A 19,549-nucleotide genomic window follows, 5' to 3' on the forward strand; every position below is an offset into this window, starting at 1 on the left:
TTTAAAATGCTGTCAACACCACATTTACTTCAAATGGTACTGTAACACAGTGCAGACAGACTTTGTTACACGGTTACTTGCAAGAAATTGGCATTCTAGAGGAATTCAGGATCCTGTACCTCCTTCAACTACAAAAATGCAGCAAAATTTTTCTCAATGTTTTATATAAAATTAGCTTGCTATTGTTCCCGTTTTATTGTTTATTTATTATTCTCTTTAGTTTTCAGGATGGAGGTGACTGAAAGCTACAGAAAAGCCTCCAGTTCAAAGGAAGGAACGGATTTGCTATGAGGTGAGGTTTTGTTTGGTTTACTCTTTTGAGAGCAAAAAGTTCCCTCGTACACACTCTTGTGTAAATCACTTGAGTGATTTAACCATCTCAGTAAGTCAAAGTTCTTTCTCACTTCCCAGGTTCCCACGGTCAGCTCAGCCACGTTAACTCCTCTCACCTGCATGTCCAACACGGGATCTCCTTCACTTCTTTAGCTGCAGCTCCCACGTCCAACATCACACAGCTCTGAAATCCTTACATCCAGGCCACTCAAATCACCACCCAGCGCCGCCAGCAGCGCTAAAACTTCCTCTCCGCGTTCCCTACGCTGCTGACCTCTGGAACAGGAGCGGGCAAACACGGCCGAGACAAAGCACAGGCGCTTTACGAGCCCGCTCCGTGCCCCGCGGCGCTGCGGGACCAGCCCGGCGCAGAGGCGGCCGCCCTCCCGCTGCCTCCCTCGCCTCTCCGCGGCGGCACGGACGGACGGACGGACGGACGGACGGATGGGCAGGCGCCAGGACGGACGGACGGACGGGCGCCCCCCCGTACGGGCTCCGCGGCCTCGTCCCCGGCTGCCGCTCGGCCCCGTGCGGCCGCGGCTGCCCCGCCGAGGGCACGTCCCGGGACCTGGCGCCCCGCCGACACCGCCCGCAGCCCGGCGCTGCCTAATTTCGGGAATTTCTCTTTTCCTGTTTCTGCGCGAGGGCTCCTTACCCACACCAACAGGAAACCTTGCGGCAACCGGCCTCCTCCCTTGTGCTCACAAACACTGGTGCTGACTGCCTGGGAAGCGAAAACAAACGCATCCTGAGTTCAAAGGCATTTCTGCATTCCAGCTGCCTCTCCGACAATGCCGTGTGACGGGGCAGCCGATTTCTTCCCAGCCGCGAAGCAGCAGGCTGCACTTACAGCACCGCGCCGCAGGCACAGCCGACAGAGCTTCGGCATCTGTTTCTGGAGAGCCGTGCCCTTACCTTAACGCACTGCCTACTTGTCCCGTGAGCAGTGAGCACGGCATCTTGTGCCCAACAAACTCCGCAGCTGTTTAATCAGTCCCGGTTAATGAGCATCAGCTCCTTTCACACCGTCAGTACCTGCAGTATAGGAAGGCTTCTGCCTTCCCTCCCTCCCAGCTGAGTCACCCTCCCTGCTCTCCGGTGATCGTGTGACAGCCGGACATCTCCGCCGAGACCGATCTCACATCAGCAAGAGCTTTCAGGACGACCCAAACCACATCTCAGTGGTACTTCGCAGACCTCCTCTGGAAGCTGGAGTGTTGCCCTTGCTTATCGCACTTCCAGCTTGGCAAAAGGCTTATTTTCAGGTACTCACATTTGTAGTAAATGCCCAAGAACCAAACCTACGATAATAAACATGCACGTATAACACAGGCCAAAAGCAGTCTACAGCTCACAAAAGTCACAGGTTATAAACAGGTTATAAACGTATATCCATCTATTTTCGTAGTACTAAATAGCACTTTGACAAAATAATACTATGCTATTTAATAAAGCAAATTCAATCATGATTGTATCAACCAAGGGGCATCCAACACATGCTAAGAAGTGCAAAAGCACACAGGAAGACGTCCTGTTTTTTTCTATAAAGTATATTGATCTCTTAAAAGTTATACCTATTAATAGATATCATTAATAAAAAATAAATAAAAATAAAACATGACAAATACAAGATGTATGCTGATACCAACGCTCAGCAAAAGACCAGTAGAATATCATTATCAATACTCAGCCCACAAACACAATCACTCTAAAATCTATTCCAAATAAAATTCTGGGTTCCAGACCCTGACAACTAAACCATCTGCAGGATGTTGTGATGTAGACTGTTGTGTTACTGTCTGCACATGATGCTTTCTGTTAGAAAATGCTCGTGCTGCTTGTTGCTTCTGCCTGCAACCCTTCCTACAAAGGCAAGTATCTCCTGCTCAGACTAATATTTTTGTCTCTTTCCCTATGGATTAGTACAAAAGCTTTCTTCTTCCTAAGTGCTTTCTTATGGAAGGAAGCTACTCTAGGAAAGTCAATCATTTACAAGAGAATGCCCATCTCTTGCATAAATCCTCTTGGAAAAACTGTGTTAATTGGCAACACTTGGCTAGATGATAAATTTGATTAAGTTTGGTTTGCAGATGAATGACAAATTTCAGTTGAGAGCTACTTTACTCACAACTGTATTCCCTAAGTTCATACACTTACGGCTATGGAGTTAAACCCTGGAATGTATGAATACTTTTCTGTAGATACAAGTTCCTTTTATAAGCAAGTAAACTGGGAATTAGTTTGAATATGGTAAAGAAAATTAAATTTTGTTCATTCCTTTAAGACTACAAGCATATGAAAAAATGAATTATTTAACAACTCTCTCACAAAAAATGTCTGTTAGTTATCTTGAGTGACATGGAGCTTCCATGGACATACTGTTTTCAGAGCTCTTGCCCTCAGCTCCCCAGAGAATGGAAATCACAGGTTTAACTCCAAGTCACTGTCTCCATATACATTCTGCAACAGTCCTGCCTTGCAAGATTGTGGCATTACATGATTATTATTATGATTACTTCTAACACATACAATGCTATCCACATAGTCCTTCTGCTGTTCTACTAGGGCAATATTAAGGGCACAGATATCTCTGCATAATTTTGCTGTAATTGCTCTGTTTGAGGCTATTTCAGCCTCTGCTTCTGCCCCAAGTGCCGTACCCACCGCTGAGCTGTGCGCTTGTGGTTCACGTGAAGCTGCATTTCCCATTCCATTCCTCATAATGGATAACAGCATGCCTCTCCAACCCCAGGGAGCTGCCCCGGGTTCATCAGCAAATTGTGGTGTTTTTTAAAAGAAAGGTGGTTTAGATGATGTGCAAGTTCTCAGGATTTATTTACTTCAGACACTTACATGTTCAAAAGCCTCCTTTTTTATTTATTTTTTCTTTCTATGCCTTTTGTGCTGAAAGTAAATAACAAACTAACCGAAAACAGCTGAATAAAGTTGCTTAAATTGCCTCTTGGTTACTTGGTTACTCAAGTGAAAAACTCTGATATCTTCATATTTAAGTGTACCCTCAAAGACTCAAGGTTCTGATCAGCATCTTGACATCATCAAAGCACTTTAATAAAACTGCTTTTAAAGAATTACACCAGAGGCTGGTGCTTCTGGTGGTAGCCTACGCCACCAGAAGCAACGAGTTCCCTTACTATTAAAAAGAGCTTGTGAAGGAAAATGGTAAAAACCTCACGTTTATTGTACAACATAACAGCAAAAGTAAATGAGCACACAAGTGTGGGGGTTATGGCAGACGAGCCTCTGAAGCACAGTTGGAAAATACTTGATAGAAGACACAGCCAGGCATCCTGCCAGCCAGTAATGATAACCCTAAAAGCTGTAAGTAGCTATAACCACCTCCCCACTCACCCAAAATATATCTGTTTACAGCTAACAAATATGTAAAATAGTAATGCTAGAGTAATCCCTGGGCACCTTGAAGAAATGGTAACCTCAAAAATAAATGATGTAGCAATTTATTTATTTTTTACTATTTTCAGACTTCAAAACTTCTCCCTGTTCTTCTAAAGGCAAACTGGATTTTAAAGAGTGTGAGTTTTTTTTTAATCATTACTTTTTACATCTGTATTTTTGTTTCAGAGAAACTAAATCAATATGCAGCCAAACCACAGCAAATATCCATCCAAACCATATAAGCAAAACCAGTGAGGGGTGTCAGAGAAAAATACAACATACGCAACAGCTCAACAGCTCTATACACAATTTTTCCTTTGGATCAGCTGCAACATATTCCTCAGACAATAATAAAAAAGATGTGGCGTTGTACCAAAAGCCTGTGTTATGCCGGGTGCTCTGATACATTACAACACCTAGCAGCTTCATCTGACCTATTTATGCTCCCGCTTTTAATGGCATAGCTGATTCCAGAGAAGAGCTATGCAGACCATCTGTCGGAAAGACGTTTAAAAATGTTTGGATCACATCAAAGATAACACTGAGTTCAGTATTTATACATTTTTCCATTAAAAATAAGCCTCCTTAATAACTTTCTAATGAACTCTGTTGAGTAAAATTTATATACCATCTCAAATGAAGTATTTGTTTGACTGAGGAAAACACTCAGACTTAACATCCTATCCCAGTCCCTGCAAAGAAAGAAGTCTACAGTACAGTTGTCAGCATACTAACTAATATTACACGACAATCACTCTACCCACATCTACTTTACCTGTTTTTGTGAATCTACTTGAATTGCATCAAATAAAAATAAGTACCTTAAGACAGATAAATTGAGTCAGGGCGCTAAGAGCTTGGAGTGGTGCTGACTCAGACCTTATTAAAATGTGGGCAGTGCTCTGACACGCATTCCAATCCTGTCCTGCTTTGAAAATCACGCCTTCCCGTCCCTTCCTCACAAAGCAATGTGCCTGGCGAAACAACTATTTCCAGGAAGCAGTGAACTCAAGGCGTGGAGAGCGTTACATCTCACAAATACAGCAGACAGCATTGCAGTAACACTAACCAGGCACGCTAAATATGACCACAGATTCCATCTGCAGAACTAAAAATTAACTCATATTCACATAGGCTAAAAAAAAAAAACAAATCAACTTCTTCAATAATTAATGTGTTCCTTTGTATACCTACATTTAATTAATAGCATACATATATTCCATGCATACAAACTGTCTGAAACCTAGTCTTAACTTTCTCTCACTAATTCTCACACAAACAAGGTTAGTATTCCACTACTCGGCCCGTCAGATTTAGCCTAAAGTTGCATGCACAGCAAAATCCATGCCTGTAACCAGCGCATGTGAAAACAAAGGGAGAGCTGAGGATTTACCGGCACAAGTACAGGGCTGCTTACACACATCTCAACCACTGAGAAAAGCATTATTTTCAAGGATTCCAAATACACCTGGTTGAAGCTATCTTTTGGCCAATTCTGACCTGTTCTCTGAACACCCAGCAATGGAGTCAGACTAGATGTTCATTTGAACATAGCCAATGTCATACAAAAAGCTTCCAAGCAGCAACAGTTTACTGGAAGTTGGCCAATCTGTTTTGTTGCTAGTTTCGTGTTACTTCAGCTTTAAGCCCGTCAATCAAACATGCATGATAATTTGGGCAAGTAGGCTTTTTATTTTTCTCTTTCTCCTTTCCTTCTGAAGGGGCTGAGGGGACACTTAATAAAGTAACTCTGCCCATTGATAAAGCTCATGCAATTGAGCATCAGTGTCAACTCCTCACCTACATGAAAAGAGCTTCTACTACGTAAACGCAGATGTCAAGCACTCGTGCAAAGCCCCAAGGTAGTGCAAATTCTGGAAAGCTTTAAGTGGAAGCAAATATTGTACACCCCATTCCCAAGTCCTATCCATTCATAATTACTTAAACTGGTTCTACATCTTTTTCGGACAATGGGTGAAGACAAGTTAAAAGCATTATTCATCCTGAAATGGCAGTTCAAAAATATGATCAATGTCTAAGCTAGCAATTTCTGCATAGTTAATTCTTCTGCGAAACACACATAAATGACATAAACAGAACAGACATGCTTCTCCTGCAAATTGAACAGAAACTTCGATTTCTGACATTTTTGTTGATTAGAGACAAAACATTTAATTTCAAGGAAGCAATATTTTCCTTCCTTAACAAATTCCTAGTATTAACAAATGGAATTATATTGACATGTTCCAATAAAATATCACCATCTTCAAGTAATTACACAGAATTAGTTGCATTACATATATACAAAGGTATCTAGTTAAATGCGTGTGAAAAATCTCAATACATTCCTATTCCAGGATCTATGGGCAAAATTCTGTCATTACATACTCTCAGCAAAGCCTGTCTGTGACTGATATACCCTCAGTGCATTGCCTGGAAAAAAACATCTGCAGTAAGACTTAAGGTGGAAGTGAAAACCAGAGAAATCTAGCAACTCATGCAGTATGTTGCATATTACAATTCTATGCATAGGTTTATGATTACAATCCAAATCTGGTTTAAATTGAGTGTGTCTTTCTACTACACCTGTTTCTCAACCTATCAAAGTGAAGCACAACCTCAGTTTACAACAGGTTCAACTGATTTAGCTTAAGTTAGTCAAGAACAGCTGAATTTGTAATTCAGAATTTTGTAATTTTCAGTCTCCTCTCTCCCCCCAGATTAAAAAATATATACTTGCATGACATGGAGCTAAGTTTCATTTTGCTTGCCACACTGACCTGTGTGAAAGCTCTTTACGCCCTGGAAAACAGGCAGCTCTACTATACTGTGAGCCACTCAAGGATGCAAGCTGATTTGGGTGTGCCAGTGATAAACAAGTATGGACAGTGATTGCATGGAATAACTGGTTGCTTTAGAGTCACAGAATTTAAAACCAGAAGAAATTGTGATGATCTAATCTGACCTCCTGCATAACACAAGCTACGTAACCCCACCTAGCAATTAGTTGCCTTTGTGACAAGTTTGATACGGTAACTCATCAACACTGGTTTTGCCAGATCCATTTTGAAACATTCACCTACAATGCTAATTCAAAGCATGCTGCATCAGGTAGGCTCTGCACCTCCCAAGCACACTTCTCAGAGAGTGGAGCGACATCCTCTTCCAGATCCAGACACTATTGCCACACACTCTACCAGCCCACAGCTGTGCTGACAGAGCAGTCCCCTGTTAAACTGCTCAGTGCAGCCGAATTAGCTCCCTCTCCAGCAGAGCAGATGTCTGTCTGCTGCCCCGTGAAGTGCAGGTACCCAGTGTAACACCGGGGCATTAGCGGGGTGTTTCCGGACAGGATAATGGCAATAGTTGCAACCGTAACACCAGCAGCTCTCTCTGCCTGCGTCAGGAAGGACAAAGGGTGCTGCTCCACAGTCACAATTTGTACCCTGTGTCCCCGTGGATGATCCAAAGCAGCTCTCCAGCATGGCTGTTTTTCCAACAGCCTTCTCAGGCCGAGGTGTTCAAAGCTCCAACACCTAAGTGAAAGAACCCAAGACCAGCGTTCATGCAACTTCTGATTGTTTTTGACATAGGTAAATAAATTATTCAGATACACGAGCAGACACCTACCTTTTCAACACAAACATTTTAGTAAGACTTATGTTGCAGATATATTTTGTAGGTATAAACATATTGTTTGTGTCACAGAGACAAAAAAAAAATTGGCTTGACAAGAACAAATTATTTCAAATGTTCATGTTCTTCATCAAATTAGGTTCCGTACATACCTAATCTCTGCCCACAAGTACTGACATAATGAGAAAATTTACCCCAGAAATATATTAGCTTTCTGGCTGCAACCTACACACATACTCTGTTCATGATGCTCCCCTTCTGTGTTTATCATAAATCAAAACCAACAAAAGTAACCAAGTGGTCAGCCTCAGAAAGCTACCTTCAAGTTAACTCTCTCCTGCCCTTTCAGGTGTAGCAGTAATCAGCAGAGCAAGCATCAGACAAAGCTTTTGTGCACTGTACCCACCTGCCTACTCATTTCATGAAAAAAAAAACGTCTGGAAGAATGGCAACAAATTGCTTGGAAAGTGAAGTCAAGAGGACTGCAGTGTGATTGGAGGTGGAAAACCAACAATGTTGCAACTGCATCTTCTAACCCTGTGCATTGTTTTCTCTCTGCATCCTCAGGTGACAACATCTTAACGTTGTTAAAGAGAAGGTTTTTTTCTGGTTTCTTTCTTCTGGTGCTATATGAACTAACGAGGTAGCTATCTGCAATTCTGCTTCATCTATCACTACCACCACCGCCCGTCAAGTTTTAAAACCAAAAGTGTTTCTGCAAGATACGGAACAAAACCACAATCTGCCTTTTACATTCCAAGTTTTCTTTCTGAGTTACACAGATGGTCTAGATAATTAATACAGATATCAAAACAAAGATAAAATCCTTAACTAAACACAAGGGCTTTTTCCTACTTTGCTGATGTTCAGATATGTTTTTTGGCAGCTTCCAACGTGATACCCATCATGCTGAAGGACACAGCACTTCAGGTCTCTGTATTCTCCAGACACTTCTGCCTAACCCATGCTCAGCACTGGACTCAGCCTATTGTACTTTTTGAAGAACATTTTCAGCATTTATCACAGACATCATCAATTCGCAAGTGTATAAACTGACGACAACGGCTGTGTTTGTTCTTGTATAAATACAGCAATCCTTTAGTAAACACGAGTCACCATAACACTTTTAATGCAGAAATACTATTTTAATGCTTATAATTTTTATTTTAAAATATACATAGAGAAAGCACATGAGAGAGCACGTAATCCTTAAGCAAACCAGGATGTGGCTTTTTGGGCCAACAGGCAATATGGTTTGAGGGAGGAGTCTCCAGCAGAATGCTGTTATCACAGGTCACTGACTTAATTGCAAAACGTTATCCAAGTATTCTTACAGCTTCTCAATCTTTTTTAATCCTATTAAGTCGCACCAACTCCATACTTGCATGATATCACACTGTTTCCCACATTTCAGATGGGAAAACAGTTTTAAATAGATGGATGATTGAAAAACAAGGCTGTGTGAATGTCCGTATTGCCATCTTAACCACAAAAAGGATGTATTTTGGAGTTCAGAAATCTTGGCACATGAGATTTTTCACAAACAATGTCGATGAATGCTTTAGTCATCATGGGATAAACCAGGTAAGGTGGATGACTGCAGGGAATTACTTCAGCTCTTGTGGAAACAGCCTTGTCTCCCCTCCATGAGGAATTTATAATGAAACACGAAAGCACATCCTGTCTTACCAAAAACTAGGGCCGTCTGCTTTCTGTGCAGTGGAAGGAGGGCAGGAGGCTGGGCTCCCGGCTCTGACTCATGCTGCCAGGAAGAGCCAGGTGGTGCAGCTGAAGCAGCTCTTCCCTGGCATGACCTCTCTGGTTACCTCGGGAATACATACCTGCCTGCTCCTCAGCACCACCGCTGCCTGTGAATCACTCCCAGCTTCTGGCTCTACCAACACACGGCCATGCAGATGAGGAGGCTGAGAAGCCCCACTCACATCCAGCTGAGCCAGGCCGCCTACAGAGAGCAGCAGCCTCAGTGGTGGATGGACAGCCTTAGACATAAAAACTATCTCTGCCTGACAGCACGACTGAGAGCTTAAAATGATCTGATGTAAGGTATTAAGATGGTAATTGAGTAAATTTGACACTTGCATTTTTGGGTATCATTTTTTCTTATGCTCCTTACTACAGTTACTGAAAGCTGAGGTCCCTACAGCTTCTGTACCTTTTTCAGTTCAGTTATATTTCAATTATATAAGCAACACTGAGGAAAAGGATTCTAGTCTAAACCTAATACACTATACACAATTTCTTAAATTTGTTGCCCAAAACTACCATTGCAAAAATATTTTCCCCTTACAAACAGCCCCATTTTAGAGTCAATTTCTCATTGATGTTACAGAGCTATTCCCTTTCACGGTTTTGCATGAGTATACAATTACCATTACAGAGATATCTCCCCACTGATTTTCCTCTTATGTTGTCTCAAAACTTTTTCCAGAACTACTTCAGTATTTCCATGAATGTAAAACAGATTTGTCTGCACATGCACTATGTTTAAAACTTACAGGCACCCTGGCTCCTGAACATATTTCCTCCAATGAGCCATCACATTAACCTTACTTCAGAATATTTTAATAAAAAAGTTTTTACTGAAACCAAATTCCCCTCTTATCAATGTTATTCATCTGAGATAACAACCTTACGTCTTTGGAAAGTAAATGATTTTTTTGACATAATTAACCCCTATTGCTCTTTCCTTCCATTGCTAAATAGTTCTCAGTTACACCAGTCCCAGCAGTGCCTGGTATAATCTTTATTAGTGGTATAAGCAGCACCCCAGATTAATATGCAACCATGTTAATATTTCATCATAACATTAGCCCTTTGAAAAAAAATAAATCACAGCAGGGCTGAGGCTGGCGGGGACCTCTGGGGGCACTGCTCCTACCCCTGCCCAGGCAGGGCCACCCAGAGCAGGGTGCCCAGCACCACGTCCAGGGGGCTTTTGGAGGTCCCCGAGGAGACCCCACAGCCTCTGGGCAGCCTGTGCCAGGGCTTGGCCACCCGCACAGTGAAGCGGCCCTCCTGGTGTTCAGAGGGAGCCTCCTGTGCCCGGTTTGTTCCAAAGCTGGTATGAAGAACATTAGGGTGCTTCAGCGTGATCTCCAGTGAACTATGGACACGCAATGTTGCGAAGCTGTGTCTCAGTAATACCACAGCTTCCTACAACTCAAGCAATTAAAATTAAAAACTCAGAAGTTGACAACTGGTTTCTTGTTAGAGGCTTTTGGCTATCACCTTACATTACAGCAGATACAGAAATCGGTTTTCATTGTTTTTAATCTTTGTAGTTAAAAGAAAAACAACACACCACCAATCTGTCTTTTTGTTCTAACAAAAGTAACAGCAAAGTCCAACCCACACCCCATTTTTCACCTGCATCTGTTGAGTCAGAGCACAGATATGGTCTATTCCTCAAGGAGTGGGAAATGAAAACATTTTATTAAACTAGAAAATGTCTATAGAATGAAAAACTAGAGCAAACAAACCACATGTTAAAACAAGAAAAAATATCTGTTAAGTGTAAAATAAAATAAGGAGAAAATGTTAGGAAATTCTTCTTAAAATGTTTCTGTGAAAATAATTGAATGAACGCAAAGAATATGCTAATCTGAGGGTGAAGCTATTAAATGGCACCTAACCCAGGTATGCAAAGACATTAGAGAGCTAAAAATAAAACAAAGATGGACGTCAGGAACAATCCAAGGTCTTCACAAGAAAAATAATTTAACAAACTATAAGCAGCATGAAAAAAGTGATGGTTGAGGCATGGAATAAAGCCAAGGTTTTTAAAATACTGACTGTTAAGGAAAAGAAAAATGAGGATTGAGTCTTCGTTGTCTCACAATGCAAAAATAAAGTTGTAACACTGGAAATGATCAGATGCCAGGTTCAACAAAAACAAATAGCAACCCTCACACAATGTGCCATCAAGCTTTGGGACAACTGCCCTGAAATGCTGTTGATCTTGGAAGTTTACATGAATTCAAATAATTTATGGTTGAACTAATGCATGAAAAATCCTCCAAGAACTATCAAGCAGATCTGCCTACCCCCAGAACAGCTCTAGCTCAGGGAGTCTCCTCATGAACATGGCTGGCAGGGGTTGGCAGTGTCGTCTTATGGTGCCCCACTTTTGGACAAGCCCTTGCTTTCAGCCACCATCTAAAATCAGATAGTGGGGTAGCTGGCTTTCTGGTCTGATGTAGTCTGATGGCCCTTCACTGCGGGTTAAGTAATTGCCTTTTCATTTATCAATTTACATTTCTACAACCTCCAAAAGCTCATTTTTCTAATCCAAGATTTTCTATTTCAACATCCCTCTGCTTGATCCCACTCTCACAAGGATGTTTCCAGCCCCTACTTTGGGCTGATTCAGCCCAGATGGAAGCAGTGCATTACGGACACAAGAGCATAAGCCTCCAGCAGCAGCAGACCTGCCACCAGTGAAACAGAAATTCTCTCAGAGAGAGAAGTGCCAGCCCCTCTCCTACTTTCTGCCTAGGGCATTCCACCTCCTCACACATGCCAAATTGCTTGGCTTGTGTGCCAGCTTGCTTGGCTGCTGCCTGAGTGGGCAAGAACAATTTCTTTCACCCCACTTCCCCTCAAATTAAGTGCTGCCTGTTTTCAATAAGATAAACAAACTCCAGGGGGATATTGACCGAAAAGGAAAAAAATCTGCAAGAGCACTGAGGAAGAGGAAGAGAAGAAGAAAACAGAAGAAAAGCCCCTCAGGAGTTTGAAGCTGAGGAAAGGGAATGCGACTTGAACACAGTACAGCTGAAGAAGCAGGTGATGAGATCAATCAGCAAAGTGTAAAGGAGTACTTAAAGCATTCACACCAAGGTTTTACCAAGGTATCACTAGGATTTAGATAGGTAAACAGCACAGAGGTCCAGCAGTAAACACTAAAGGAATGAGAAAGTAAAGTAGTTTTATAGAGAGAATTTTCTTTTTAGAGAATGCAACCTACAGCTGGCAGCAGACACAGCAAAGCACAGAGGAAAAGATCCAGGATTTCGAAGTTCAAAAAATCCTTGAAGCTGGGAACACATCATCGTGCAGGTTTCATATATTGAGTCAGCCAGAAATGCAGCATGGGAAGGGAGAAGGGACAGCTTGGTTTTAAAAATATGTGTTTGAGAGAGAGCAGAGAATCTTATGGATGAAAAAAAAAAAAAAAAAAAAAAGAAAAGAAAAAAAAAGAGAGAGATGCGCAGAAGAGCTATTTCCGTTCAGCTGCAGTCTCAACTACCAATTTGGTGACAATATCAAATGAAACCACCTGGTGAACATTACAGGGGAGGGAGATTTGTGCCTACAGAAGGAAAATTTTCACTGGAGTGCCAAGAGTGGTGGAGCGTCTTTCCACAGCCAGGATAAGAGCCAGGGCTGCAAGAGAGAATCTAATCCACAGAGATAAAGAACAGATTCTGCACGGGGCTTTTTCCAGAGCAGTTCAGCAGCACAAACACAGATAAAAGACTGGTTAATAGGTGTGGAAGGGATAGTTTTACACCTTTCTCAAATTCCCTGAAGTTCCAATTAACAAACCAAGCCCCTGAGACCACCACAGCTGCTACTGGGAACATTTTAGTTACTCTAAGTCACTCCTTGACAAGATTAGTACTGTTAGCAGTCCTGGAAGACAGGGCTGAAATGTGAGAGGTGATTAACACAGACTGTGTCAGGAAGACCAGCAAGCTATGCAACAGCACTGTGAATCCCTGCAGTTTACACCCCTGTCAAAATTCAGCCCCAAGTGGATTAACTGAAAACTAAATCTCAATTCCATTAAACACACCAGACCGAGGTGATTTCTGTTTACCAAAAAAGAAAGTATTAAGTTTTCTTCATGTGTTTAGCACACTGTGTCAGCAGAAGTTTAACCACCATGCAAACACCGTGTCATTGGAAGAGCTGCAGGCCTGTGACAGCACCGGTGTTCACTAATGCCAAACAGCAGTACCAAAGTGAGAATAAAAAAGATGATATAAATGAGATAAATGATCCAAGGAAGACAGTAAGCTACCAACTTTTATTCAGAAACATTTAAAATATGGAGAAGGATTGAACCAGACAGCTGACAGAATCCTCTGTTGGTAAGCAGGTTTCCAAACAGAAACAAAGAAGTCTGTTTCAAGACATGTTTCAAAAGGAGGAAATAACTACAGTCCTTAAAGCTCTAGGGAAAAAAAAAAAAAAAAAGAGGTTTTTGCTGATGTTCTCACATGTAGCTCAAGATCACGGACATACTTGTTCATGAGCTTTAATATAGGAAGCACTGTAAAAGGTTCTGAGTATCAAATTTTATCATCTGTGCATTGAGATATCAACAGACAAATGACACATTCCAGCGCATATCTGATAAGAATTTACTTCAAGTACAACTGTCATGATTTTTCCCTTACCAAAGGGAAACACATCACTTTGAGGTTTCTCAGAGCGTTCAGGAGCACGGTACTTACTCCCTGTGAAAACCTAAGCAGAAGGCAATACTGATTTAGAGCGATCTCACCTCAGTGGAGACAAACTTTGACTCCTACAAAGCTGCTCTGAAATCATACAGTGCCAGGGCACTGGGCATGCACACACCCACACCCAACACTGCCCGTCTGGACATACCCAAGTAAATCAAACACAGCTCACTGGAGGTTTTGGTGTGCTCACCTAGATCTCCTGGTCTTCTTCCACCATCATAAATTAGACTCACCCAAGGACAATGCACACAGCCTGCTTCTAGCTGCCATTCCTCCCTCAGGAGGCATTTAAATGTGAGCTGATAGCAAAGCACGACTCCTGTTCTGGCGGGGGTAACTCACCCAGCAGTTCCCCAGGGCCTCTAACACCTCTCCTCCAACACTGAGAGGTACAGCTGTTCAGTGACAGGAGGTTTGCATTTCAGTCACTCACAAGGAGGGGGCAGTCCGCATGCAGATCACAGAACATACTGAGCAACAGAAGAACGATTTTCAGTACTAATTTCTGACCCTATCCCGTCACTGAAACATTCTGTGGAAACAGCACCTATGTGAATTTGGCTAAAATTACGAGAGAGGGTTGGTTGTGCATGTATTTGAAGCGCATTGCCATGTTTTTGATAGAGATGTTCCTTCTGTTTGCATAGTCTTTATTGTTAAGGGACCTACTAGCAGTATAAAAAAAAAAAAAAAAAAAAGGAAAAGAAAAAAAAGGTCCCAACTAAAACCAGAGAAATTATTCAGGTTGGAAAGGACCTCCAAGACCATCTAGTCCAAGCCTGAACCCAGCACTAAACCCAGCATTAAACCATGCTACTAACTTCTCAATCTACATGTTCCTTAAAGACTTCTGGGGATGGAGACTCAAAAGAGGATGCCATTAATAACATTCCTTTAGTAAACTAAAATTCCAAGTCTTCCACACCTCTGTGAAAACCAAGTGTTCTTTGAGGAGTCTCATTTGTATTCATGCACATACACATGGGGTAATTTGTAAGGTTTTCCTGCCTGTGTTTAACAGATGCAGTGCTCTGTGTGTGCAATTGGCTCTTTTCTAAAATGAGCATATATCCATCCTTCTTCTCCTGGCAAGTGTCTTCCTGGACTTTGAATAGCAAAAGCATTTCACACTGTGTTGAGAGAGTGCAAAGGAAGACTAGTCCCTGTTTTCCAGCTGACTTATGTCTTTCTCTCTCTGCTACTCTAAACCCTCACTATTTAATCTGTTACAAAAAGATTCACAGCCCACTGGTATCAGGTCATACTCTGTGCCTTCGCCTTACCTGTTCTGCAGTGTATCAACTGACAGCTTCACCAGTACTTCCTCTACAGTAGGTAACACGTTAAGTGATGCCTAAATTGCAATTTTATCAGTATGGGAAGTTTGGAAATAAACCTGCTATCTTAGGGACTCTGATCTTTCACTCAACCTCTACCCAGGAAATACAACTTTGAGATGTTACTCCTGCAAAAGAGAATGAACACTCAAAAACTGGTATGGTGAGCTCCAGTGTGACAGCAGCCCCTTTGCAAAGCTGCTTTTTCTCCTCTACATTGCAAATTTAACAAATAATAACTGGTCTTCAGCTGTCACTATCACAGCAAAAACTGCAAAACGTGATGGGAATGTGATGAAGAGGCAAGTCTGGAGACTGACAAGATCAAGTTTTCAAGATATGAACAAGTGATCTCCGACAGGAAGCAGCTTAGGTGCTAGCCACAGTAGTAATTGTAGCGTGTGAATCATTAACGCCTGCATTGCTTATTTAATTGGGGATGATAAGCAGTCTTCCCGGTACACTTGGGATGGCAGTTGACCAGGGCTGCAAAAAGCAAGCAGTATCAGACAATGACTTTTATTTTTATTCTCCTTTTGAAATGGGAAGGAGTCCATTTCTGTTTTTGCAAACTTTTTTTTACTTTTTTTTTTTTTTTTTTTAAAGTTTCACTGAAATGGATGGAGCATAAAGGGAACCAAGGGAGCACACTCACTCATTCTGCTTAAGAAAATTCTCTTTTCATAGACGTTTATCTTAGAAAGCTTATTCTGTGGGTCCCATTTACAAGCGTATCAATACCTTATTCTGTTCTTGTGTTACTGATGAACAAAATTGTTCTGGTGAGTGTATTCAAGATTAGGCCCTCAAGAGGATGGCCTGCATAGCTTACTTGAGTTCTAGTCTGAAGAATCCTACTCAATTTTAAATAATTTCTGTATCAATTTTCTCCCAAGAGCCAAAAGAGGAAAAAAAAAAAACCACAACAACAGTGGTAACAGAAACATATGTATACAAACTACAAATATTAAGTGACAACAGAAGGATTCTCAAAAAAACGTAAAACACATTTTTAATCCAAAAGCATACTTTTTCCTTCATAAACCCCGCTTCCCTTAGAGACAGTTGCTGTTTGCTTTATACTCCTTTAGATTTTATGTGCACAATTTTTACAGGCAAAGAGACTTCATTTAACAGAAACTAGTCTAGCCAACAGTCCCCTGAAATCCCCCATCCAAAGAAAAGGCATCAGCCTAGCAACTGCTAGCACTCAAAGGTCAGGGCAGCCAGTCACCTCTTCCTTCCGAGGAGACAGCGGCTTGGCTGGGTCTTCTAACCATGGGAGATTTCAAGCATTCAGCCTGACTGTGGTCTGAGGGACTGTGGGGAACTGACAACCAAGCAGGCTGACTTTTTTCCATTGCCTATGCCGTTTGTCAGCAGTGACACAAACACATAGAGCTAAATGCCATACGGTGCCACAGTATCTCCACGTTATGAGAAAAGAGTAAGTTAGAAAATAAAAAGGTTTATTCTCTACACTGTGCAAGTTTGTATTATATGCATCCATCTGGATGTATTCAGGATATGAAGGTGTCCACCAGCAAAGTATTTCCTCTTTTAAAATTCAGTTCTAATATTGGCTTATTTCCGACCTTATTTTCTGACACTTTAAGAAACAAAAAATAGCTCTGCCCGTGTTTACACTTAAACTATGTGCTACAATCAAGGCCAGCACTCTCTTTCTAATTATAAGACACGAAGTCTTCTTTCTTCCCTACTCTAGTCCAAGACTTCCAAATGTTTTTGTGTAAGCATTACAGATTTCAATTAATCCACTGAAATCTGCTGTTGAAATCCCAAACTCAACCACATCACATGCTGTATCTGGTTACAATTCATAAATTACTGGAAAGTGAGAAATGAGAGCTTCATTTACAGGATATGACCTTTTACCTGTTACATTCCTTCTGTGCAGCTAAATCTGTTACGAAACATCATTTAACCACTTTTGCTACTTCCTTGTTAGTCTGATTTCCAGAAGGAAATCCTGTTCAAATTCAGGCAAATTTTCTTGACAGCTGTGAAACTTTTAACAGTATAGCACAGTCTATTTATGCCAACTTGTCAGTAACTCTGAAAGGAATGGCTTGAGAGGTTGTGATTTTGAAGTGGGGTTTTATCAGTAATCAGGCACGTCTTAGTGTATGTTCTGAATTTGCTTTGAGATTATTTAACCTGTTCAGCATACCTTAAAAATGTTCAAACTACAACTGACTGTGATACAGGTCAACTCTATCTGCGCTAATGTTCAGTCTTCTCTGTGATGATCCACTTATTAACTGGTATTAATTACATTTTGCAAAGCTGGTACAAACTTGAAACTTGAAGAGGTGATCTCTTTATTCATGTTCAGTGGCTTAAGAAGCTAGAGTTGTCTGCATGTTTTATATTCACTGTTAAGACCAGAAACCACATGCAATTTTCAGCATCTTGCATTCTTCAGAAAAGAAAACCCTTCCTCCTCTTCTGCCACATAAATCACAGAGAAAAAGCTTACTATATTCTCTAAAACTGACAAAACTTTAAAAGGCACCTAGACTTGAAAAGACACAGCCGAACATCAGCATTCTGGCATATTCTCCCTCACATCAACAATACTGCATCCAATTATTTGATTACTCTGGCTAATTCCAGATGACTAGAAGAGTTTCAAAATCAGTTCCTAATCTGAGATAAAATTAGCATTGCTTGAATTGCAATAGTGCTAAAATATCCAATCATCCTGTTTCAAACAACACCCAAGTAGCCTTTCTTTTCAGTGAGGTTCAATTTTAGTATTTTTTTTTTCTTGTTATTAAAAAAAAAATATATAGATATATATTATAAAACACAGTTTTTAATTGGATCATGTATCCGACTCCTGCCATCAGGTGTTGTTTTTTTTTTTTAATTTAGTTGTTCCTTATGTATTCATATGTATTAATAGTTCAATAATCAACCTACTCAAAAGCATAAAATAGTACATCTCAGAAAAGCTGGCATGATTTATTTAATTGGGCAAAATCTCTAAGTATCATTTAAGGTTTAATTTGGTAAATTCAGTTGACCCAAACCGTTTTATTCTGCAAAAGGCATTTCATGTACCACTTTCTGAAAATAATTTCTGCACTCTGCACCTTCCAATCAAAGTTAAAAATAGTATCTGGAAAACAGGTACTGTACCATGACCGATTTAGAGTGGTCACCAAAGACTAAGAAAGTTAAGACAGCAGCTCCAGTAAAAGCAGTTTTCTGTTTCTCTGGAAATTCCCCAAACCAAAAGATTCCCTTCCCATTTGAATAAAACATTCTTTATTATTTATTAACAGCAGCCAACTATACAACATTTACAGTTTATACAGTACTTTCCACTGAGGCATTAACTTGCAGATTTCCACAGTCATATTTCTATAGGAGTGAAAACTGAAATAAGAGCTAAGCAAGCCACTGTAAAGCCAATTAATCGAGGCAGTGTGCCACACAACCAATTAATGCTACGCTATGATGTCAAAATGAGAACTTATAATGAAATCAAAATTTTTACTGGAATTTAATCAGGAATGAAAAAGATTCATTACAAAAGGTCACAAAAAAAAAATCATAAGACATACCTCTGGACTCTACACAAAACTGAACCCCACCACACCAGCAACTCATTCCTTGCATGAGAGAACTCAGCTCCTCTGAGTTTCACAGAAGGGAGCACAAAAACGAGCAAAAGACAACAACGTAAAATGCAGAAGGGATATGTACCACATGAGAAGAGGAAATAAGTTTTACATTAAAAAGATGAATAAAATCAAAGATTTTTAAAAGCCCTTCTGAATCACCAGCAACAACAAAGAACTCCTAACCACCTCCCCCTGCTTAATAATTTATCGGTACCTTTGATACAACTCAGGCACTCGCTGAGCACAATTACCAACTTTTATCTTCACAGCATTTCTTTGCTTTTTGGAATTATTTGAAACTATACTTGAACAACACCTTCAGTACTTCACTCGTAACAAGGTTTTCATATAAGTATACGTTGTTGTTTTTTTTTTCCTTAGTAATCTTTATAAACATCCAGGCTACATGCATAAAAGATTATTTTTATTTTGTTATTATTTTAATCACACTTTTTCATCAGCACTACTGGCTCCTCTTTAGAATAAGTATTCCCAGAAATATTTCCCATTATCTATAAAGGTTATCAGATCTTTGACTCCACAGAAGTGGCCTGAAAATACACTTCACAGTACTTTGTAACTAAGTCCTGTATCCCTGCCAATATAGTTTGGCATTTAGTACCAATAAGGGACATTTCTCTGGAGGCTTTATGCAGCTCATCAAAGATTATTTTCATTCTTT

General features: G+C 40.7%; 1 protein-coding gene across 6 annotated transcripts in view; it reads right to left on the minus strand.

The window, feature by feature from the left end:
- MCC (MCC regulator of WNT signaling pathway) overlaps nt 1-19,549 on the minus strand; it is a 197,050-nt gene that overhangs the window by 98,280 nt on the left and 79,221 nt on the right. Inside the window, exons 1-2 of one of the 6 annotated variants that reach the window (XM_084504444.1) lie at nt 1,184-1,237; nt 989-1,057 (exon numbers count right to left, since the gene is read on the minus strand). The exons of 3 other annotated variants lie outside the window; for them this stretch is intronic. In XM_084504444.1, coding sequence (XP_084360570.1) covers nt 989-1,057; nt 1,184-1,222 — 108 coding nt within the window. In that variant the 5' untranslated portion in view covers nt 1,223-1,237. Of the gene's footprint in view, nt 1-449; nt 958-988; nt 1,058-1,183; nt 1,238-2,997; nt 3,224-19,549 lie in introns of those variants that run through there. 2 more of the 6 variants (XM_084504446.1, XM_084504447.1) reach the window with 2 other exon arrangements.

The sequence above is a fragment of the Aythya ferina genome (assembly GCF_964211825.1).
Source record: "Aythya ferina genome assembly, chromosome: Z".
NCBI lineage: Eukaryota > Metazoa > Chordata > Aves > Anseriformes > Anatidae > Aythya > Aythya ferina.